Source organism: Neomonachus schauinslandi, chromosome 4 (assembly GCF_002201575.2).
Source record: "Neomonachus schauinslandi chromosome 4, ASM220157v2, whole genome shotgun sequence".
NCBI classification, from domain to species: Eukaryota; Metazoa; Chordata; class Mammalia; order Carnivora; family Phocidae; genus Neomonachus; species Neomonachus schauinslandi.
In genome coordinates, this window is record NC_058406.1 from 75,963,838 (window position 1) to 75,988,988 (window position 25,151).

Consider the following 25,151-nt stretch of genomic DNA (forward strand, 5'->3'; position numbering starts at 1 on the left):
TCAGAGTCCATCATCTCTCATGGTTCGTCTACCCCTCCGATTTCCCCTGATTCATTCTTCCCCTCCCGCTACCTTCTTCTTTTTTTTTTTCCTTAACATATATTGCATTATTTGTTTCAGAGGTACAGATCTGAGATTCAACAGTCTTGCACAATTCACAGCGCTTACCAGAGCACATACCCTCCCCAGTGTCTATCACCCAGTCACCCCATCCCTCCCACCCCACCCCCCACTCCAGCAACCCTCAGTTTGTTTCCTGCAATTAAGAATTCCTCATATCAGTGAGATCATATGATACATGTCTTTCTCTGTTTGACTTATTTCACTCAACATAATACCCTCCAGTTCCATCCATGTCGTTGCAAATGGCAAGATCTCATTCCTTTTGATGGCTGCATAATATTCCATTGTATATATATACCACATCTTCTTTATCCATTCATCTGTTGATGGACATCTTGGCTCTTTCCACAGTTTGGCTATTGTGGACATTGCTGCTATAAACATCGGGGTGCACGTACCCCTTCGGATCCCTACTTTTATATCTTTGGGGTAAATACCCAGTAGTGCAATTGCTGGATCATATGGTAGTTCTATTTTCAACTTTTTGAGGAACCTCCATACTGTTTTCCAGAGCGGCTGCACCAGCTTGCATTCCCACCAACAGTGTAGGAGGGTTCCCCTTTCTCCGCATCCCCGCCAACATCTGTCGTTTCCTGACTTGTTAATTTTAGCCATTCTGACTGGTGTGAGGTGGTATCTCATTGAGGTTTTGATTTGGATTTCCCTGATGCCGAGCGATATTGAGCACTTTTTCATGTGTCTGTTGGCCATTTCAGACTACCTGGGTTTGAATCCTAGGTCTGCTCTTTGCTAATTCTGTGACCTTTGGCAAGGCAATTAACCTTTTTGTACCCCTGAAGTAGACTCTACTATAATAGTAGATAATAATAATAATAATACCTACTTCGCAGTTTTGTTTTGCAGATCAACATTACTATATGTGAAACACTTAGAATTGTGCATGGCACGTACTCTGAATGATATAACTGCCAGCTCTTTTTATTATATGGCAAATGACAAAAAGTGTAAAGTAATCACGCTGGAAGTTTGGGCCTTAGTCAAATCTTAGAGTTTTGGTCTGCCACAATGACGAGCTTGAGCTGCATATTATGAGTATAGGTAGACCTTGTTTTATTGTGCTTCATAAATATTGTGTTTTTGGGGTTGGTTTGTTTTGTTTTGTTTTGTTTTTTACAAATTGAAGGTTTGTGGCAACCTTGTGTAGAGCAAGGCTGTTGGAGTCATTTTTCCAACAGCGTTTTCTCATTTTGTGTCTCTGTATTTTGGTAATTTTTGGTAATTTTTGCCATATTTCAAACTCTTTCATTATTATTATTACATTTGTTATGGTGATCTGTGATCAGTGATCTTTGATGTTCCCACTGTAATTGTCTTGGGGTGCCATAAACCACACCTATATGAGCTGGTGAATTGAGGATGCATGTTGTATATGTTCTGCCTGCTCCACCAATAACCCTTTCCCCCATCTTGCTCCCTCTCCTTGGCTTTCCCTTTTCCCTGAGACACACAATATTGAAATTAGGCCAATTAATAATCTTACAGTGGCCTCTAAATATTCAAGTGAAATGAGGAGTCCCATATCTCTCACTTTAAATCAAAAGCCAGAAATGATTAAGTTTAGTGAGGAAGGCATGTCAAAAGCTGAGACAGGCTAAAAGCTAGGCCTCTCCCACCAGTTAGCCAACTTGTGAATGCTACGAAAAATTTCATGAAGGAAATTGGAAGTGCTACTCCAGTGAACACACAAATGATAAGAAAGTGAAACAACCTCATTTTTGATATGGAGAAAGTGTCAGTAGTCTGGATGGAAGATCAAACCAGCCACAACATTCCCTAAGCCAAAGCCTAATCCAGAGCCAGGCCCTAACTCTCTTCAATTCTGTGAAGGCTCAGAGAGGTGAGGAAGCTGCAGGACAAAAGTTTGAAGCTAACAGAGGTTGGTTCATGAGGTTTAAGAAAAGAAGTCATCTCCATAACAGAAAAGTGCAAGGTGAAACAGCAAGTGCTAATGGAGGAGCTGCAGCAAGTTATGCAAAGATCTAGCTCAGATCATTCATGAAGGTGGCTACAATAAACAATAAATCTTCAATGTAAATGAAACAGCCTTCTATTGGAAGAAGATGCTTTCTAGGACTTTCTTAGCTAGGTAGAAGTTAATGCCTGGCCTCAAAGTTTCAAAGGACAGGCTGACAATCTTGTTAGAGGTTAATACAGCCGGTGACTTGAAGTTGAAGCCAATGCTCATTGATTATTCTGAAAATTCTAGAGCCCCCAAAATTATGCTAAATCCATTCTGCCTGTTTTCTATAAATGGAAAAACAAAGCCTGGATGACAGCACATCTGTTTACAACATGATTTGCTGAATATTTTATTTTATTTTTTTTTAAAGATTTATTTATTTATTTGAGAGAGCGAGAATGAGAGAGAGTACATGAGAGGGGGGAGAGTCAGAGGGAGAAGCAGGCTCCTCGCCGAGCAGGGAGCCGGATGCGGGACTCAATCCCGGGACTCCAGGATCATGACCTGAGCCGAAGGCAGTCGCTTAACCAACTGAGCCACCCAGGCGCCCATGATTTGCTGAATATTTTAAACCCACTGTTGAGATCTACTGCTCAGAAAAAAAAAAAAAAAAGATTTCTTTCAAAATATGACCACTCATTGACAATGCACCTGGTCACCCAGGAGCCGTGATGGAGCTGGTTTTCATGCCTCCTAACACAGCATCCATCCTGCAGCCCATGGATCAAGGAGTGATTTCTACTCCTTAAGCCTTATTATTGAAGAAATACATTTCATAAGGCTATAGCTGCCATGGTGATGTCTCTGATGGATCTGGGGGCAAAGTACATTGAAAACCTTCTGGAGAAGATTCACCATTCTAGATGCCATTAAGAACATCCATGATTCAAGGGATGAGGTGACAATATCAACATGAACAGGAGTCTGGAAGAAGTTGATTGCAGCCCTCATGGGTGACTTGGAGGGCTCAGGACTCCAGTGGAGGCAGGAACTGCAGAGGCGGTAGAAAGAGCGAGAGGACTAGAAGCAGCAGGGGAGCCTGAACATGTGATTAGACGGCTGCGATCTCATGATCGAACTCTCACGTCTGAGGAGCTGCTTCTCATGGATGAGCAAAGACAGTGGTGTCCTGAGCTCAAATCTACTGCTGGTGAAGATGCTGTGAAGATGGTTGAAATGACAACAGAGGATTTAGAATATGACATGCACTTTAGTTGATAAGCAGCACAGGGCTTGAGAGGACTGACTCCAAGTGTGAAAGAAGTTCTGCTGTGGGTAAAATGCTTCAAACAACTTCACACACTACAGAGAAATCATTCATGAAAGGAAGTGTCAACCAATGTGGCAAACTTCATTGCTGTCTTATTTTAAGAAACTGCCACAGCCCCCCCAGCCTCCAGCAGCCACTGCCCTGGTCAGTCAGCAGCCATCAACATGGAGGCAAGACCCTCCAGCAAAAAGATTATAATTCGCTGGAAGTTCAGATGATGGTTAGCACTTTTTTAGCAATAAAGTATTTTTTTCTTTTTTGGATTTTATTATGTTTTTAATTGTAATACTAGTGTAGTTAACATACAGTGTTATATTAGTTTTAGGTGTACAATATAGTGATTCAACAGTTCTATACAAGCAATACTTTTTAAATTAAGATATATACATTGTTTTTTTTAGACATAAGGCTATTACACACTTAATAGACTATAATGTAAACAACTTTTATACTTACTTTATCATGATATTTGCTTTATTGTGGTGGTCTGGAACCCCACCTGCAATATGTCTGAGATATGCACGTAATAGGGATTCAAGAAAAGATGTTAAGCAGCGAAATTGCATGACAGAGTTTATGTTTCTGGGACCTCAGTCTGGTTATGTAGAAGATAGCACTGAAGGGAATGAAATGCATATAGACCAATCGATAGGTTGCTGCATTGATGGAGGCCTGAATTAAGGTAATGATAGTAGGGGTGGACAGGAAAAGTGATTAAATAAATATTTAAAAGGTTAAATCTGCAGAACTCTACTGATTAGGCATGAGGTAATCCCTGAAGAGGGAAGAATTAGGCTCCAGTTACAAAGACATAAAAAAATCAATTGAAAATTTTAAGTAAGGCTAATGAGAAAATAATATCTTCTGTGTTGACACATGAGTATCTTTGAGGAAATAAACTGCTTATTTGTTACAACCTAAAGACAAGATTAGTAAGATTGCTATGACCTCACTAAGAAACATACTTTTTATTAACATTTTTAAATCTGTCTTCATTGGTAATGCTTTTGCAGATTTTCACAAATCATAGATATCCTAATAATAGATCAAAGATTCTGAATCCATGCATAATACAAATATGTGTCTGACACTCTTCCTGATGACCTGTTGATGTAAAGTGCATACTTTGTTTCATTGATCTTATTGCTTTGTGACACTTCACATTGCAGTCTCTCTCACTGTTGGCTTATAATAGCAGATCCCTTGGTACACTTGCCTATTGCACTCCAAAAATCTTTTCAGACAATTTTCTCCTATTTGGCTTGTGTCAGATAATTCTACACTGTTTCCATGAACAGATGTGCATGCAGATCCGTTTTTTAAATGCATATTTGGAGTTCCACAACATAGTGAGTCACTTTGAAAATCTATATCTTTTTTTTTTCTTCTTTCTTATCCAAAATGATTTTGCTTGTTTGAAGAAGAAAACCTCATGGATCAGGGTGCCTAACTGGCTCAGTCAGTAGAGCATGAGACTTTTGATCTTGGGGTTGTAAATTTGAGCCCCACATTGGGTGCAGAGATTAAAAAAGAAAAAAAAAGAAAAAAAAAAAAGAAAAAATCTCATGGATCTTGGTATTTCATTTAAATCTGCAGTTCCGTGATCAAGCACAGGGGAACACCTGGCCCTGCAGAGGCCCCCAGGACTTGGCTGTAGCATATTGGCCATTCTTTTTTTTAAGATTTTATTTATTTGAGAGAGAGAGAGAGAGCACAAGCGGGAGTGGGGGGTGGGCAGAGGGAGAGGGAGAAGCGGATTCTCCGCTGAGTGGGGAGCCCGACGCCAGGCTTGATCCCAGGCCCCTGAGATCATGACATGAGCCGAAGTCAGAAACCTAACCCACCAGCCACCCAGGCGCCCCAGCGCTGGCCATTCTATTTGGTCATGCCAGTGCCATTTTGGCTGTTAAGTGTGTGGGGTTTTTTGTTTTTGTTTTTTTAAAGATTTATTTATTTGAGAGAGACTGAGCACAAGCCAGAGGGGCCTAGGGAGAAGGAGAGAGAGAGAATCTCAAGCAGACTTTGTGCTGAACGCAAGCCCAATGCAGGGCAAGATCGCACAACCCTGAGATCATGACCTGAACTGAAACCAAGAGTTGGTTGCTTAACTGATTGTGCCCCCCAGGTGCCCCTTAAATGTTTTTAATATCACACTTGCTAGTACTCATTCAGGATCTTCTCCTTAGAAGCATTTGTAAGTACAGATTCCCTGATAGCTGTAAGCATTATTTCAGAAAGCCTAGAAAATTGATTTCTTAAGTACATACAGAAGTGTATTGGTTTTAGTATCAGATATTTTGTAGTTTCTATAAATACTGGCCCTCTGTTACATCCCTCTGGAGCTGGTAAAAAAAAGTAACAATAAATTTTTATGAAGAACTTCAGTGTTCCCTTCCGAAACACATCCCTTCCTCTGGCTCACAGATGGCTATATAACCTTTCTCAAAATAGACAGTTTCTTACAGTTGTCCACTTAGAAAAGCTGTAATGTTACTCTCTGGATTTGCTACTGTGGTATTTTTAATGTTTCTTATTTCCTGCAGGTATTCTTGGCGTCACCAACTAAGGGAATTTAAAAGTGAATATCGAGTTGTAGCGCTTGATCTGAGAGGCTATGGAGAAACAGATGCTCCCATTCATCGAGAGAATTATAAATTGGACTGTCTAATTACAGATATAAAGGATATTTTAGACTCTTTAGGTAGGTCAGTTTAAAAAAAATAGTATAGTCCCTTTTAAGAGACTAACATTCCAAAGATTGTGAATTGGTAACCTCATTTCTTGGGAGGAGGCATTTTCCATTTATCTGAGCTGTTGTCTGGATCCTGTCCCCATGGTTTTGGGTGTACAGGCGAAAATATTTATAGAGGAAATTGAAAATAATACATGTGGAATGACGATTCAGTCCACCAGCCAAGAATGACTTTGAAAATTTGTTGTTGTTGTTGTTGTTGTTTATTTTATTATATTATGTTAATCACCATACATTACATCATTAGTTTTTGATGTAGTGTTCCATGATTCATTGTTTGCATACAACACCCAGTGCTCCATGCAGAATGTGCTCTCTTTAATTCCCATCACCAGGATAACCCATCCCCTCACCCTCCTCCCCTCTAGAACCCTCAGTTTGTTTCTCAGAGTCCATAGTCACTCATGGTTCGTCTCCACCACTGATTTCGAAAATTTGTTTTTAAAAGTATTTCTAATGTATGCAATTTATTATTTTCAGAACTAATTATTGGAAATTTGATTCTTGTACTTAGAAAATTTATTTCTTCAGAAGCCACATCTAAATAATCATTTAGATGCAGAAGCACTTACACTATCTTTCTTCTTTTTTTTTTTTAAGATTTTTATTTATTTATTTGAGAGAGAGAGCACAAGCAGGAGGAGGAGCAGAGGGAGAAGCAGACTCCCCACTGAGCAGGGAGCCCAGTGTGGGACTCGATCCCAGAACCCTGAGATCATGACCTGAGCCAAAGGCAGATGCTTAACCACCTAGGCCACCCAGGTGCCCCTGCACTATCTTTCTTATATTGATCAGCTAGTGCTACAATATTATTGTGTAACAAACATGCCAAACTCAGTGGCATATAGTCATAGGCATTTATTCAATGCTCATGGGTGGGCAGGTCAAGTGTAGGCTGGACCACTGGGTCTTTGCCTCAGGTTACAGGTCCTGCTGGGACTGGCTTCTCCCTCTGAGTTGGGCTGGAACCCAAGTTAAAGGGGAGTAACTACCTAGTGGTAGCTTTTCCTCTTCTGGCAATGGCAGAAATGGCAAGAGGGTGAGCCCAGATGCAGAAGCATATTTCACGTTTCTGCTTGCAGCACATTGGTCAAAGCAAGTCATATGGCTGAGTCCAAAGTCAAGTCAGACTCCCACCCTATGACCAAAGCAAATCACATGACTAAGTTTAATATCAAAGGGGTAGCAGCGTATACTCCTTTTATGGCAGTGGGGAGAGGGGAGGAGTAAATACTTTTTAACAATAATTGAATCCACTACATCTTTTTTGACTAAAACCCAGCTGTTACCATGGTATGTTAATGGAGCTAATATTATTTTTAAAACCATGAAATCAAACTAAAAGCCTTTTCTACAATAATCTAAAGAGAACATGGATCTAGCCAAAATTCCAAGAGGAGAAAAAAATGGATGAGGTCTGGGGGTATCAATGCAGTGTTGTCATTTAGTCTGATTACAATAAAATAGACTCAAAGACATTGATTTCCGATAGCCATATTTCATTCCTCTTCTGTGGTAATTCAGTCAGACTTGGCCTAAATTTGTCTTCATGCAATATTCTAGGCAAATTGATAATATAATCTTGCTTATGACCTAATTATGTGTAATCTTTACCATGGTTTCCCAAACTCAGGTTCGTGGGACTAGAGCTGAGCTAGCTATTTCAGGTTTTTTAAAAAATACAGATTCCTGGGAGAGATTCTGAATCTGTAGGTCTAGAATGGAGGTTGGACATCTAAATTTTCTAAAAAGCTATTTAGGTGATTCAGACATACAGGTTTTGGAAACACCAAACTCAGTATCTGCATAAAGTGCATAATTAGAGTCAGATTATGGGAAGATTAGTTTCAGAAGTATACTCATTTTATGTAAGGTAATGATGCATCCACCTTCAATGACATCAACACTTTTTTTTTCTCCATTACAGGGTATAGCAAATGTGTTCTTATTGGCCATGACTGGGGGGGAATGATTGCTTGGCTAATTGCCATCTGTTATCCCGAAATGGTGATGAAGCTTATCGTTATTAACTTCCCTCACCCAAATGTATTTACAGGTGAGTTTAAATTTTAATTAAAACATCTTTGCTAACGTAACAATTCACCATTGTCACTGACACTTTGGATTAAAAACAGCAAAATTTGAATAACATAGTATTTTTTAAATTAAATGACTAAAATATGATATTAGCATATAACAATGTCAGATATGTTGACTTTAAATATTCCACAAGAGTCTGAGAAATCATAGCTTCATATTTGCTTGCATAATTCTATTTTTTTTAGAGAATATTTTACTGCTAACTTGGAGAGGGATAAAGGGAAAAAAATGCAGTAACATTACTTTGACAGTAATGAATCTTGACAACCTAGAAATAAATTCTCCTCTTGCCTGACTGCTTGGGCTATCAGGAATGACAGCATTCTTTAAAGCCACAGTTCTTAAATTTTGAGTTTCAGGACTCCTTTATACTCTTAAAAATTACTAAAGACCCATTGAGCTTTTGATAATATAGGACATATATAAACATATTTACTGTATTAGAAATTCAAAATGAGAAAAATTTAAAATTATATATTAATTCATTAAAAAATAAATCTAGTACCTGTTAACATGATTAACATCTTAATGAAAACTAGCTACATCTTCCCAAACAAAATTTTAGTGAGAAGAATGTCATTGTTTTACATTTTTGCAAACCTCTTTAATTTTTGGCTTAATAGAAGACAGCTGCTTCTGCATTCAATCTGTTACAATGTTGTTTGAATTGAAGTGTATGAAGAAATCTGGCCTCACACAGATTTGTAATTGGAAAAGGGAAGAGTATTTTTTTTTAATTTTATTTATTTGAGAGAGAGAATGAGATAGAGCATGAGAGGGTCAGAGGGAGAAGCAGACTCCCTGCTGAGCACGGAGCCCAATGTGGGATTCGATCCCAGGACTCCAGGATCATGACCTGAGCCGAAGGCAGTTGCTTAACCAACTGAGCCACCCAGGCACCCCGGGAAGAGTATTTCAATAGCATTTTCAGATAACTGTGGATTTTCTTCTTTAATACTACACCAAACTAAAAAATTGGTGGTTTCTTAAAGGTTAGTAACAATGTAGAATCTGATGTCATATTAATGAACTTTTTGTACTCTGTTACATTAAAATCCATTAGTATCTCTAGCACTTTGAATGGATTTTTTACCCATGCGTGATTTTGCATCATCATGCATTGGAAGATATTGGTCCATTGAGTTATTCAGATCTTCCACACTTTGACACATTTTATTATATTATATCAAAGAATCACATTAACTAATACTGCCCCAATTCCATCAAAAAGTTGTTGAGTGTTGCAAAGCTGTCATGCTCACAGTAGCAAATACACATCTCCAAATTTCTAATTTTCATTTGAAAGCTTGAATTTCGTTGTCGGCAATAAATACTGTTGTTTTCCCCCAAGTGACAGGCTCACTTTGTTCATTTTCAAGAGACTATCTGCCAAATACTCAAGTCTGACTGGTGATAATTTGTTAGTCATCCTTTCAAGTAAAAAATGGTATTCCATAAGAAATGCAGCTAACTCAACTAATCAACTCAAAGAATTGCAGAAGTGCTGTTCCTTCAGACAACCATTGTACTTGGGTGTTCAACAGAACTGCTTTGTGTGTACTTTCTGTTTCATCTCAATGTTCAAAGGACATGTACACAAAGGTTGAAATTTAATAAAATTAATAATTTTCGCTATTTTATCTAGGGCATTCCTAAGTGAAACTGGCACTTAATCTTATGTATTTATGTATTTGTTTGCTGCAAGTGTGTGGTGGTGAAGCATATAATGACTGCTGGTATTGTTTAGCGTCACTGCCTTGATTTGTGCTCAGGCAGCAATGGCTTTATCTACTATTGCTTTTGTACCATGAGCACAAAGGTCAACAAATGAGAAAAGCTAATAATGTCTTAGTATTGTAATGAAATAGTTTTGACTGTCTGGATTGTTTAAAAAGGTCTTAGGGATCCCCAGGGTTCACGTGGGCTATAGTTTGAGAACCCCTGCTAGAATAAAGGGAACTCTTAAAATCCTCAGTGTTTAAAGACCAGTAAACCATGACTAGGCACATTTTTATTTGGTTTTGGCAAAAACTATCATCGTGTCCTCTTTAACTACCCTTGTCAAGTTTTCTGAGTTTCAGGTATTGCTATGACTCACAGCAGCCCTCTAGGGAACAAAAAATTCTATGTTGGGAATACGACTACATAAAAGGGAGAAAGGGACCATGACTACATAAATATCATACATTATAAGTGTAAGAGTTGAATTTTATTTTATTATTTTTTTTAAAGATTTTATTTATTTATTTATTTATTTATTTATTTATTTATTTATTTATTTATTTGAGAGAGAGCGATAGAGCACAAGCAGGGAGAGTGGCAGAGGGAGGAGAAGCAGGCTCCCCGCTGAGCAGGGAGCCCGATGTGATGCAGACTCGATCCCAGGACCCTGGGCTCATGACCTGCGCCGAAGGCAGATGCTTAACCAACTGAGCCACCCAGGTGCCCCAAGAGTTGAATTTTAGAGATATATCTAATTGTCCTATTTCTTTTTTTTTTTTTAAAGATTTTATTTATTTATTTGAGAGAGAGAATGAGATAGAGAGCATGAGAGGGGGGAGGGTCAGAGAGAGAGGCAGACTCCCTGCTGAGCAGGGAGCCCGACGTGGGACTCGATCCCAGGACTCCAGGATCATGACCTGAGCTGAAGGCAGTCACTTAACCAACTGAGCCACCCAGGCGCCCCCAATTGTCCTATTTCTATTGAGGTGATAGCATGAATGCTTAGGATTCAAATATCAAACTGAAATTCACTATATTTTTCTCAGTTGCATTAAGTAGGAAAAGTTGTGTTACATGCTTGTTCCATTGATTGGTACCCTTGAGTAAATGTTATTTTTGTGATGTTGCTAAAAGGAAAAAATTGTAGTTGGTCATTTCAGCAAGAAGATTCTTGAAATATTTTTAGAATTGTTTTATCCAGACTAGGTTCAACCCTAGTCAGGTTAATATAAGGTCTTCAAGTAATACGCCTATATTTAACCCTTAATTATATTAATATCTCTTAATGTGGGGCTGAATAAATTTTGTTCAATGATGACTTTAAAAAAAGTATAGCATAACTTACCTGAGAATTATAGTTCTAAAAATTCCAACTATGTTAACACTAACCATGTTAGTTACAAAATTAGAAATAAGAAAAAAAGTGACTTCTATAGCAAAGAAAATAAAAATGTAGTGCACAAGAAACAACAAGTATGTTCACTTAATATGTGTGATTACACTACTCTCTAGTTTAAAGCTTCAGTGTCTTTCCAAAGTCCTTAAAAATCCATCTCCTCTGGCCCTCCCTGACCAGGGTTCTGCTTTGCTCTCTGACTCATCTCATGCCACCTCTCACACGTCATTCACTATACAACAGTCACACTGACGTTCTTTCTGCTTCTTAAATGTGCCAAGCCCAGGACCTACTTTCTGTTCCTGGATTTTCTTCCTAGATCTTTGCATAGCCAACTCCCTCTTACCATTCAGGACTCAGTCCACATATCACATCCCCAGAGAAGCCTATTTTGATCACCTCTGCTAAATAATAGTCCCTCCATATCACCCAATCATCACTCTCAATCAGATTACCCTGTTTTAATTTTCTTTATGGTATTGTTGCTATCTAAAATGATCTTTTAAAGTATCAATTACTTATTGTCTAAGTTCCTTATTAATGGGAACCTCTTCTGTCTTGTTGACTGCTAACTCCCCGCACACACAGTAGATATTCAAATATTCCTTGAATGAATGAATTTTTTAGATACATGAATGAACTTATAGGAAACACTTTAGTTTCTGTTGAGGTCAAGTGAATAAGGTATTCAAATCTGCCTGAAAAGAAAGTCTTTTAAACAACAGAAAATTACCTCCCCATAAATCCCTAGGAAAAGTGTGAGGTCACTGATAATAACCTTGGAGAAAAGGCAGTGTTGTTTGTGTTCCCTGTTCCTTTCTCAGTCAAGACTTCATAAAATGAAACTTTTTTATTTAAAGTGCTATAAATTTTCTAAATATTTGAAATATCCATAATAAAATATAAGAACATAGAAATTGTTCCAAAGAGAAATATACAGAAGACTTACTTGTGGATTCTTTTTTCATCTCAAGGGTGAAATTGCCTTAAAATGAAGTTCTTTCAATAGTAAGTAATTTATACCCCTTGGATAAGGTCTAACATGGCATTTTAATTTCAGAATATATTTTACGACACCCTGCCCAGCTGTTCAAATCCAGCCATTATTACTTCTTCCAAATACCATGGTTCCCAGAATTCATGTTCTCAATAAATGATTTCAAGGTAAGTCAAATATGGTGATGGGTGTTAACTAGATTTATTTGGTGATCATTTTGCAATGTATACAAATATTGTATCATTATGTTGTATACCTGAAACTAATATAATGTTATATGTCAATTATACCCCAAGAATAAAATTGAAAAACTGGAGCCCAAGAAGACGACAAAATTAGGAAGTTAAAAATAAAAGATAGGGGCACCTGGGTGGCTCAGTCATTAAGCGTCTGCCTTCGGCTCAGGTCATGATCCCAGGATCCTGGGATCGAGCCCCGCATCAGGCTCCCTGCTCAGCGGGAAGTCTGCTTCTCCCTCTCCCACTCCCCCTGCTTGTGTTCCCTCTCTCTCTGTGTCTCTCTCTGTCAAATAAATAAAATCTCAAAACAAATAAATAAATAAAAGGTAGACAGATGCACTAAAAAAAGAAAGAAAATAAAAAAAGAAAGAACTCGTCCTGCTTATGTTATCTGATTTGTTTAAAATAATCATTTATTGATTATTGTGATGTGATGCCCACTGCTAGGCATTTCCTCCTAAGGAAGAAAAAAAAGGTTAAATCAAGCAAATAATGTATTAATATTAATGAAAAACATTAAAGTGCATCCTTCAGAAAGAAAAATAGGCAAATGCTAAAATTTAATAACTTCTAAGACCTCATCTATAGGCTTACTTATTTTTATACTCTCTGTATGATTTGAGTGCCTGGTTATTGTTCAATTTTTTGGAGAGTCTGTGCCCCTGTAGGCATACCTCTTTTCAGAGAACATTCCATGGGGAGACAAGGGAATATGAATGCCAGGTGAGAGAGTTTGACATAACAGAAGTGGAGGCCTTTGGGTGTAAACAAAACCCTGAAACAAAGTAAGTGTGTGGGAATTGGTGTACCATATACACGGACAACCAGGAATCATGTGTTGTCTCTGTTTCTTGAAAGTTTATGGAATGCTTCTTGTATATCTAACGTGGTGTTAGATATTTAGGGAGGCTTTAAAAAAGAATATTATTTTACTTGGAAATACTTCTGTATATATCTCTGACAGATAAGGACATTTTCTTAACAAATATTTCCAACACCATTATCAAACCTAACAAAATGAATACTTCCTACTATCATTTAATATTCAAATTTCCATTCCATTGAATTTCCATTCAAATTTCCTTAACACTTTATTTGTTTGAATCAGGAACCAAACAAGGTCCATACATTGTATTTGATTGTTACGGTTTTTTAAGGCTATAACAGTTCCTTCTTCTTTTTTTTTAACACCATTTTTTTATTGAAGAAATTTCAAATTTGTTCATTTGTCCTGAGGAATGATCCACATCTTGGACTTGGCTAACTACTTCATCATGGTGTTATTTAACTTGTTCTACTAACCCTTATTTCTCCTACTTCATGGTTGCTACTAATCTAGAGGCTTGGTTAGGTTGATTTTTAATTTGACAAGAATACGGGCAGGTGGGGCTGTGTATTTCCTAATGCATCACACCAGGGAAGCACCTAAGGTCTAGTTCTCGCAGTTTTACTAACACTAACACTGACCAGTGGGTTCACGAGTTGTCAGCCTATCTAAATTTCCTAACAACCTTTCATCAGATAATTTTAGCATACCTTGATCATCACTGCCTAGGTCCATTATTTCATTAGGATTTGCAAAATGGTGATTTCCTAATTCTATCATTTTTTTCTGCTTTTATTAACTGGAATTCTTCCTTTTATTAACTAGAATTGTCCACTTCTACTGTTTGGCTATTCTGAAATACAGTTCACACAAGAATGGCAGGATAAATGCTTCGTTCTTTACCTTTATAAACAACTTCCAAAGTAATGACTTGGTGCCCTAGAAATCTCCAATGATAACCAATGAAGTTTTTTTTTCCATATTATTATGAGCTCATGAATTTTAAAAATATATTTGACATCTATCAATCAATTACAGTCGTTCTTTTTGGTGCTCAGATTGTCTCACATTAGGCAAGTGGAAACTTCTTCAGGTTGGCTCCTGTGTCCTTTTGACATAAATCTTCAGTCAGTAATAGCTTGCTTCCTTAATGTCCTAGGTTCATTTTTTATTTCCTGCTGCAAATCTGGAGTCAGTCATTTATTGAAGGAACTCGGGCTCCTATTAGTAGGAAATTATACTTAGAAACCACAGTCTGGGTGTCAAGGTGATCATTGTTACTGGGTTTTTATTGCTTCTAGATCTTTCCATTGGATAGATATTGTCCATACATATTTTTAGAGTAAAAAAAACCATGAGTTCTTATTCATATTTCCAAAACAAAATTAAGACTACAAAGTTTTGCTTAACTTTTATATTTTATAAAAAACATTTATGTGGTTCTAGTCAAAATTCTAATACAAGGTACAGAGAGGTCTCACTTAGGTCTCTGTTTCCTGTTTCTGTGTCTCTATCCTATTTCCTCCCTCTCCATAGGGAAACCATTTTGGTTAGTTTTTGTTTCATTTTTTTATTGTTTCTTTTTAAAAAATATAAGCATATGTGAATGTATTTGTCTACTCCTCCTTACACAAAAGATAACATACTATAAACACTATTTTCCACCCTTTCTTTTTTTCCCCCACTTAAAAATATGTCCTGGGGATCAGCTACTCCATAGTATGTAATCATCTCCATCTACTTTTTTTTTTAAGATTTTATTTATTTATTTGACAGAGAGAGACACAGTGAGAGAGGGAACACAAGCAGGGGGAGTGGGAGAGGGAGAAGCAGGCTTCCCATGGAGCAGGGAGCCCAGATGCGGGGCTTGATCCCAGGACCCTGGGATCATGACCTGAGCCAAAGGTGGACACTTAATGACTGAGCCACCCAGGTGTCCCTCATCTCCATCTTCTCTTGGAGTATTCAGAACACATAATACACCATCATGTGGCTATACCATAGTTTATTCAACCAACCCCCAACTGATGGACATTTTTTGTTTCCAGTCTTTTGCTATTACAAATAATGTTTCAATTAATCACCTCCTGTATAAATCATTTCATAGTTTTGCAGGTGTGTTTTGGGGTTGAGGGATCTTCATTTTATTTTATTTTTTAAAGATCGATTTATTTATTTTGGAGAGAGAGAGAGGGTGAGCAGGAGGAGGGGCAGAGGGGGAGGGAGAAAAATCCTTAAGCAGACTCCCCACTGAGCATGGAGCCAGACATGGGGCTCATCCCAGGACCCTGAGATCATGACCTGAGCTGAAATCAAGAGACTGATGCTTTACCGACTGAGCCACCCAGGTGCCCCGAGGGATTTGCATTTTCAACAAGAATCCCAATCATTCTAATGCAGGTGATTTAGATCTACACTTTGAGAAATGCTGGTATAGAGCAGTGTTTTTCAAATTGTGGGAGGGGGCCCATTAGTGAGTCATGAGATCAGTTTTGTGGCTTGCAATTTGAATTTTTAAAAATAAAGTAGAACAGAAGTGAAATGAAAATATCACTACATACTATAATAAGAGTAAGGGATATTTCTTTAAACATTTGTTTCAGAAACGTTGTAGGAGTATGAACTGGATCATGATAAAAAATGTGTTACTCTGGATTGTGGTCAAAAAAAGTTCAAACAATTGTGGGGGGAGGAGAGTAGATTGGTTGTTAGTAAACAGATCAACTACTGTTAGAATATTAGGGAAGACTTTAGGGTGGTGATAGTATCTGAGCTTAGCCTTGTAGAATGTGAATAGGCACCAAGAAAGACAGGTGGCTTTTCCTAAGGGTGAAGTGTACATGGGGGATTTGAAGGGAAGAATATCAAACATCAATCCAGGAAAGCAAAAATGTGTCTAATGTGTCTGTAAACAATGAGGTCTTCTACCTGGCTAGAGCAGAAAGGGGGAGTTGTTACTGACACTGACCATTATTCCCCTTCAAAAGCCAAAAGTTTGGTTTATGGTTAGGTAACTAAAAAGTTTTAATTATTTTCTTTTCACTTAAATTAGGCTTTGAAACATCTGTTTACCAGTCAAAGCACTGGCATTGGAAGAAAAGGATGTCGATTAACAACAGAAGATCTTGAAGCTTATATTTATGTCTTCTCTCAGCCTGGAGCATTAAGTGGCCCAATTAACCATTACCGAAATATTTTCAGGTCAGTATAATTTCTTTTTAGTTAAATAAAATATTCATTCCCTGAAGAGCCAATATTTTATTTTTTTCCAAGTTTTATTTAAATTCCAGCTAATTAACATACAGTGCAATATTAGTTTCAGGTATAGAATTTAGTGATTCATCACTTACATGCAACACCTGGTGCTCATCACAAGTGCCCTCCTTAATACCCATCACCTGTTTAACCCATTCCCCCACCACCTCCCCTCCAGTAATCCTCAGTTTGTTCTCTATACTTAAGAGTCTGTTTCTTGGTTTACCTTTCTTTCTGCCCCCACCACGTTCATTTGTTTTGTTTCTTAAATTCCACATATGAGTGAAATCATACGGTTTTTGTCTTTCTCTGCATAATACTCTCTAGCTTCATCCATGTAATTGCAAATGGCAAGATTTCATTATTTTTTATGGCTGAGTAATATTCCAGTGTGTGTGTGTGTGTGTGTGTGTGTGTGTGTGTGTGTGTATACATATGTATGTATATGTATGTATATGTATACCATATATTCTTTATCCATTCATGAGCCAGTGGACATTTAGGCTCTTTCCATAATTTGGAAATTGACAACAGGAAACAACAGGTGTTGTAAGGATGCAGAGAAAGGGGAACCCTCTTATACTGTTGGTGGGAATGCAAACTGGTGCAGCCACTTTGGAAAACAGTATGGAGATTCCTCAGAAAGCTAAAAATAGAACTACCCTATGATCCAGCAATTACACCACTAGGTATTTACCCCAAAGGATACAAAAGTACGAATTCAAAGACATACATGCACCCTGATGTTTATAGCAGCATTCTCAACAATAGCTAATATTTTATTTTTAAGATTAAGTTCACTGTTTATCCAAAGACTCAAATAAAGTGTTCTGATTTTGTAAGTTGCCTAATCTTTTCTTAAGGAAACTTTAAATATGGAAGAGTAGAGAGAATAGTATAATGGATCTCCCATGTAGTTGTCACTTATTTTATCCATAACTCTATCCACTTCTTTACCTTTGTATTATAGTGAATAGATGTATATTTGTAATCATATTTTAAATGATAATTATTCACTCAAGAAATATTTATTAAGCACTTTCTATGTTCTAGTCTATGCCAGCACTCAAGATATAGTAATAAGCAAAACTAGACAAAGGTCCCTGATCTCACTAGCCAAGTGGGGAAAACGGACATCAAGCATATAACCACAGCAATGAATATATGGTTATAAATAAAGACATTGAGAGAAAGGGATGAGAACTGAACAAATAATGTTTGAATAGAGAAATGAATAATGAGTTACATATTGACTAGATAAAGTTGGGGATAGAGGGACTGGCATTCCAGAAAAAGGAAACAGCATGTACCAAAGCTGTGTGGGAAGATAGAGAATTGTGGTTTTAAGTAATACACTGAAGGCTAGTATGGCTAGCACACAGAAAAAGACAATGAAATGAGAATGGGTCCAAGAGTAAGCAGTGGCTGGTCATGCAGAGCCACATAGACCATATTAAGTACTTAAGAGCTATGAATGTGAAGCTAGTAAATGAGTGTTTCAAGCAGAAAAGAGAAAAAAATCCAATCTGTATTTGGATAAATTCATTCAATGTAAGGAAATTACAGTGGTCCAGGCTAAAGATCATGGTAGCCTGAAATAGTCTGAAGGCAGTGGAAATGGGGAGAATGGGTAGATTTAAGAGATATTTAAGAGGAAAAGTGACAGGGGTTAGTGATGTGTTGGGGGCGGGGGGGGGGGCGGGAAGAGGGATGTCAAGGATGGCTCCTGAATTCCTGGCTTGAACAGCTATATGGATAGTCATGCCATTCACTGAGATAGAAAACACTAGAAGAGAACTGGTTTTGAGGGGAAAGTCATAAACTTTATTGATCTTAAACTAGTTGAGTTTGAGGTGGTACCTTAAATATTCAAATAGGTAGATAGATACAAGGGTTTAGAATTCAAAGGAGAGAATCTGTGATGAAGATATGTAAAATCTTGGTGTTACTGACAGAGACAAATGAGGCTTTTGTTCAGAAGATATTGTCTAGGGAGAAAGTATAGAATGAAAGACAAGATATGGAGATTTGTCTGTTTGGGTTTTGACTCTAGATAGGAGAAAAAGATTTCTCTTAATAATTAGCAACCCACAGCCTGCCTTGAAAAGGGTTTAGAGACTTGAATTTATGCTACCTCATAGCACTAGAATTATCAGTGAAAACATTATATTTCAATATCATCCTAGGCTGGTACACTTTCCTGGCAGAAACAAAGACAGAATTTCTCTGGAGGATACATTTCAACTCAGACTTATAATATTCCCACAGATAAAGTCCTCTGAAGATGAGTTCATAATCCAAATTATGAAAAATATGAAGCTACCATTAAGGAGTGAGAAAACAACTGCAGCAGAACTCTTAACACATTTCAAATACTAGAACTAACAGATTATAAAGTGTGTTTAAATCATTAAATATATGAAAGAAAAAACTGTAAGAAAGAATAAGAAAATACCAAGACAGGCTGGAAAGAGCTGAAAAAGAACAAAAGAACTTCTTGAAAAGAAAAATATTGTTATTGAAATTTAAAATTCCATAAATGAGTTAAATAGCAGATCAGACAAGCTAAAGAGAATTATGAATTGGAAGATAGCTCTGAAAAAATTACCTAGAATCTTGCTTAAAGAATTGAAAATATAAAAGACAGGTTATATTTGACTTAGAGGATGAAATTAGAAATTACATAGATAGATGATAGAATTAGATAGAGACACACACACACATATACATGCCAAGAATTTTTTTCTGGTGAAATAAATTAGAAATAGAATGTATTATTTTCAAACCAGTAGAGCATGACAAGAAAACTAGCGACTCAAAAGAAGGCAGGAAAGGAGAAAAAGGAAGCAAAGTAAATGGAATGCACAAAATAAGATGTCAAAAGCAATTTAAATATGTCAATAAGCACAATAAATATGAATGTATTATACTTGCCTGTTAAAAAACTAAATATCAGGGGTGCCTGGGTGGCTCAGTTGTTAAAGCGTCTGCCTTCAGCTCAGGTCATGACCCCAGGGTCCTGGGATTGAGCCCCACATTGGGCTCCTTACTCAGCGGGGAGCCTGCTTCTCCCTCTGCTACTCTCCCTGCTTGTGTGCGCTCTCCCTCTCTCTCTCTGTCAAATAAATAAATAGTTAAAAAAAACAAAAAACAAAAAAACTAAATATCAGATTGGATTAAGTCACAATTAAAGCATAAGGACACAAAAGGGTTGAAAGTAGGAGGATGAGGATGAAAAAAAGTTATAGTGGGTGTATTTTATTTTATTTAAAGATTTTATTTTTAGGTAATCTCTACACCCAACAAGGGGCTTGAACTTAAACCCTGAGATCAAGAGTTGCATGCTTCACCAACTGAGCCAGCCAGGCGCCCCTATAGTGGGTGTTATTTTAAATAAAACAAAATCTCTCAAACTCTTTGAATAGGGAATCCAAGGGGAGTTACGAGATTATATGAATTGAGGGGAGAAGAAGCAAACCCAAACCTTCTTTTTTGACTAACAGCAACAAAATTTACAAAGATAAATGTAAAAATTTTTGGCAAAACAGAGATGTTAATTTAAAAAGTATTTGTAGGTACCCATTTATTAAGCAAGGCAATGATTAGAAAGGCAGACTGACATTGCAGAGGCTACAGGTTTATCTCGTAGGATATAGCAGCAACATTGTCTCAAGTCCATGTTTTGTCATTTGTTTGTTTTTACAAATAATATTTGTAAGGAGAGTTCTAAGAGAAAATAGAATGACATTTTCATACAAGTCTAAATTTTTTTTTTTTTTTTTTTTTTTTTTTTTAAAGATTTTATTTATTTATTTGAGACAGAGAGAATGTGAGAGAGAGAGCACATGAGAGGGGGGAGGGTCAGAGGCAGTAGCAGGCTCCCTGCCGAGCAGGGAGCCCGATGCGGGACTCGATCCAGGGACTCCAGGATCATGACCTGAGCCGAAGGCAGTCGCTTAACCAACTGAGCCACCCAGGCGCCCTACAAGTCTAAATTTTTAACAAGAGATAAAAATAATAGTTTTTAAATGTTCTTGATTTATCCCTTTATCAAAGTTAGCTTTGTGATACAAAGCAAGTAGCTATAAGGAAAGAGGGAAAATATTCTGATCTTTCTGAGGTTCTTTTACTAACAATTGTTCATTAGGAGGACCTGCATTCCCAAGAGTAAGCTCTAGATTCCTACTAATTGGCGTGGAGAGAGAAAGAGTGAAAAAAAAGCAGACCTGTGAAGGTCAAAACTTACAATTTTATATAAAGGTGAAAGACAGTTTTAAACTAGATTGCTATAGGTTAAATCTGGCTGGGTCAAGGCCACATCAAACCTTCTAGAAGCTCAACTGACCTCTTCTGATGATTCTTTACATTAGGGTAATTAAGGCCAAGTACATAATTAAAAATGGTTATGCAATATATAATGACTACAAATGAAGTATGGTACATTATACTTAGGCAGGAAAATCACTCTCATTTATCAACCTAAGATTCCTCAGGACCATAGCCTCATTCAAGGACTCTCAAAAATTTGGAGCCAAGGAACTAGAATGAGCTCGGAATTAGATTAACTATAGGATCTAAACTGCAAAAAAGATAAACAAGTCTAAACCTGTAACAAAGCACCAAATAATAAAGCAAAAACTGATACTTACAAGGAAAAATGACAAATTCACAATTACTACTGGAGATTTTAACTCATCTCTCTCAAAAGTTGATCAATCAAGCAGGAAAAAAATTAATAAAGATATGGAAGATTTGAACAACCCAATTAACATCTTTGATCTGATGAACAATTCTAGAATCCTGCATCCAATAATTAGAAAATACACAATATTTTTAAGTACATAGAAATGTTTACAAAGATTGATTACATACAGGACTACACAGCAAATCCTAACCAATACCAAAGGATCAATATCACATAGATGATGTTCTTTGAACACAATGCAGTTAGAAATTAACAATAACAACAAACTTTTAGAAAACTCCATATATTCAGAAATTTTAAAAGCTTTTAAATTACTCATGGCTATGATCCAGTAATTGCACTACTAGATAGTTACCCAAAGAAATAAAAAATACTGATTCAAAGGGATGCATGCATTTTTATAGTAGCAATATCAACAATAGCCAAATTATGGAAACAGCCCCAGTGTCACTAATGAATGGATAAAGAAGATATGGTATACATATACCATGGAATATTACTCAGCCATAAAAAACAATGAAATCTTGCCATTTGCAGCAATGTGGATGGAGCTAGAGAGTATTATGCTAAGTAAGTGAAATAAGTCAGAGAAAGACAAATACCATATGATTTCACTCATATGTAGAATTTAAGAAACAAAACAAATGAGCAGGGGGGAAAAAAGAGAGGGAGAGACAAACCAAGAAAAAGACTCTTAACTATAGAGAACAAACTGATGGTTACCAGATGGGAGGTGGGTGGGGAGATGGGTTAAATAGGTGATGGGGATTAAGGAGTGCATTTGTTGTGATGAGCACCAGGTGTTGTATGGAAGTGTTGAATCACTATATTGTACACCTGAAACTAGTATTACACTTTATGTTAACTAACTGGATTTTAAATAAAAACTTTAAAAAAATTACTCCTGGATGCCTGGGTGGCTCAGTTGGTTAAGCATCCAACTCTTGATTACAGCTCAGGTCTTGATCTCAGGGTCATCAGTTCAAGCCCCACACTGGGCTCGATGCTGGGCATGGAGCCTACATAAGAAAAAAATGTTTTTAAAAAAATTACTCATGGATCAAAAAAAATCATAATGGAAATTCGTAAAAATTTAGAAAAAATAATAATATCAAAACATGTGGAATACAGTTAAAACCATACTTAGGAAGAAATATATTCATAGTTTTCCATGCTTATATTAGAAAAGAAGATAGAAGATTAGTGAGCTAAGAGTTCAATTTGAGAAGGTAGGAAAAGAACAACATGTAAACAAAAATAAACTGGAAGGAAAATAATTTAAATTAGATGAAAAGCAGAAATTAATGCAATCTGGGCGCCTGGGTGGCTCAGTTGGTTAAGCGACTGCCTTCGGCTCAGGTCATGATCCTGGAGTCCCTGGATCGAGTCCCGCATCGGGCTCCCTGCTCGGCGGGGAGTCTGCTTCTCCCTCTGACCCTCCTGACCCTCCCCCCTCTCATGCTCTCTCTCTCTCAAATAAATAAATAAAATCTTAAAAAAAAAAAAAGAAATTAATGCAATCTAAAGCAAAGACACAATAGAGAGAATCAAAAAAAACCAAAGGCAGATTCTTTGAAGGTTATTAATATAGACAAAATTTTGCCAAGATTGGTTTAAAACATGAATAAACAATATTAATCAGAAAATAGATATAAGTATAAATATCACAGAGACTAAAATATAAAATTTAGGTTAACAAATTGGAGAACTTTGACAAAATGGGCAGTTTTTTTTTTTTAAAGATTTTATTTATTTTTTTGACAGAGAGAGACATAGTGAGAGCAGGAACACAAGCAGGGGGAGTGGGAGAGGGAGAAGCAGGCTTCCCGCAGAGCAGGGAGCCCAATGTGGGACTCGATCCCAGGACCCTGGGATCATGACCTGAGCCGAAGGCAGACGCTTAATGACTGAGCCACCCAGGCGCCCCAAAATGGGCAGCTTTTAAGAAAAATCTAGCAACCAAAACTGACTCATGAAGAATTAGAAAACCTGAATAGACATAACCATTAACGAAATTGAATTATTAATTTAAAGCACATCCACAAAAACACAATACACATCCACAGAAACAGGCCTAGGTGGTTTTACAGGTAAGTTCTAACACAGAAATCCCACTTTTTAATAGACACTTTTAGACATTATAAAAAGAAGGCATATGCTTCCGCTCATTTTGTGAAGCTGGTATAACTTTCACACCAAAACAAGATAAGGATTGTATAAAATAGGAAAATTATAGGTCAACTACATTATAAACATAGATCCGTAAATGTAAAATGAAATATTTTTGAAGTGAATCCAGCATGCATTAAAAATTAAACCAAAGTTGGCATTAAAATTCATTACTTTAATTCACCACAGTAATAGATTAAAAGGAAAAATATAATCATCTAAATAAATTAAGGGGCGCCTGGGTGGCTCAGTTGGTTAAGCCTCTGCCTTCAGCTCAGGTCATGATCCCAGGGTTCTGGGATCGAGTCCCACATCGGGCTCCCTGCTCAGTGGGGAGCCTGCCGCTCCCCCTCCCTCTGCCCCTCTCCCCTGCTCGTGCACAAGCTCTCTCTCTGTCTCTCTCTCAAATATATTAAAAATCTTTTTAAAAATAAACTAAGAAGAAGCATTTAATCATATTCAACTTATATTCATGCAACAGCTCTTAGTAATCTAGAAATAGAGGATGTGAAAATAGACCTCAGATAGATTGAGCCTGAATCTCTGAAGGGGTAGTATGGGAAACTGACCTTTGCTTTACTTAATTGTCCAAGAAAAAAATGAGGTATTGAAGGTGTTTTGCACTGATGATTTGCACCTGGACAGCTGGCAGGCACATTAAAAAGATATTCCAGGAATCAAGACCAAGAGGATAAAAAACCTACATCAAAAGCAGAAAATATTTTGTGGTACTGTCCAATAGCTGTGTCACCATGGGAAACTTTGGAAGATCTGGGAAGTCCTTCCTGTATCTGAGAGAATAATACATTATCTTCTGCTTTATAAAACCATCTTTGTAGGTTTCTTTTCCCTTTGCCATTAAACTTGATATTCTCTGTGTCTGTTCGTGTCTTTATTTTAAGATTTTATTTATTTATTTGACAGAGAGAGAGAGAGAGTGAGCACAGGCAGGGGGAACGGCAGGTGGAGGGTGAGGGAGAAGCAGTCTCCCTGCTGAGCAGGGAGCCAGACGTGGGGCTCGATCCCAGGACCCTGGGATCGTGACCTGAGCCAAAGGCTGATACTTACCAACTGAGCCACCCAGGCGCCCCTGTTAGTGTCTTTATATTAATCACAGTATTCCATTATGACAACAATGCTGAAGGGAACTTCTGTCTACCAGAAACATATAGCAAACATCAGACTTTATAATGAAACACAAAAAACATTTTCTACAAAAATAAAGCCAAAAGATAAACTTGGTGACTTTAACTGCCTCTAATCACCACTGAATTGCAGGTCTTAGCCATATAAGAAAAAAAATGAAAAAGTGTAAGTATTAGGAAAGGAAGAAAAAGCCATGATAATACATAGATAATGTCATTATTATTTAGAAAAAGAATCTACAGAGAAGTTATTCAAACAAAAATAGTTCAGCAAAGTTGATATACGTAAGTGCAATATTACAAAAATTATGATCTTATAAATGAACAGTTAGAAAACATTTTAAAAATACTCTACAATAGCAACAAAAAATATTATGTATATAGGAATGACTCTAACAAAAGATCACCTTTATGGATTGTCAAAATTTATTGGAAGTAGTAAAGAATACAAGCTCAGGGCAGTAGCTATTT

The 25,151-nt window shown here is 37.1% G+C and overlaps 1 protein-coding gene across 1 annotated transcript in view; it reads left to right on the forward strand.

Moving 5' to 3' along the window:
- EPHX4 (epoxide hydrolase 4) overlaps positions 1 to 25,151 on the forward strand; it is a 43,982-nt gene that overhangs the window by 7,951 nt on the left and 10,880 nt on the right. Inside the window, exons 3-6 of the mRNA XM_021690226.2 lie at positions 5,918 to 6,075; positions 8,054 to 8,182; positions 12,405 to 12,508; positions 16,459 to 16,607. Of these exons, the coding sequence (XP_021545901.1) occupies positions 5,918 to 6,075; positions 8,054 to 8,182; positions 12,405 to 12,508; positions 16,459 to 16,607 (540 nt within the window). The remainder of the gene's footprint in view (positions 1 to 5,917; positions 6,076 to 8,053; positions 8,183 to 12,404; positions 12,509 to 16,458; positions 16,608 to 25,151) is intronic.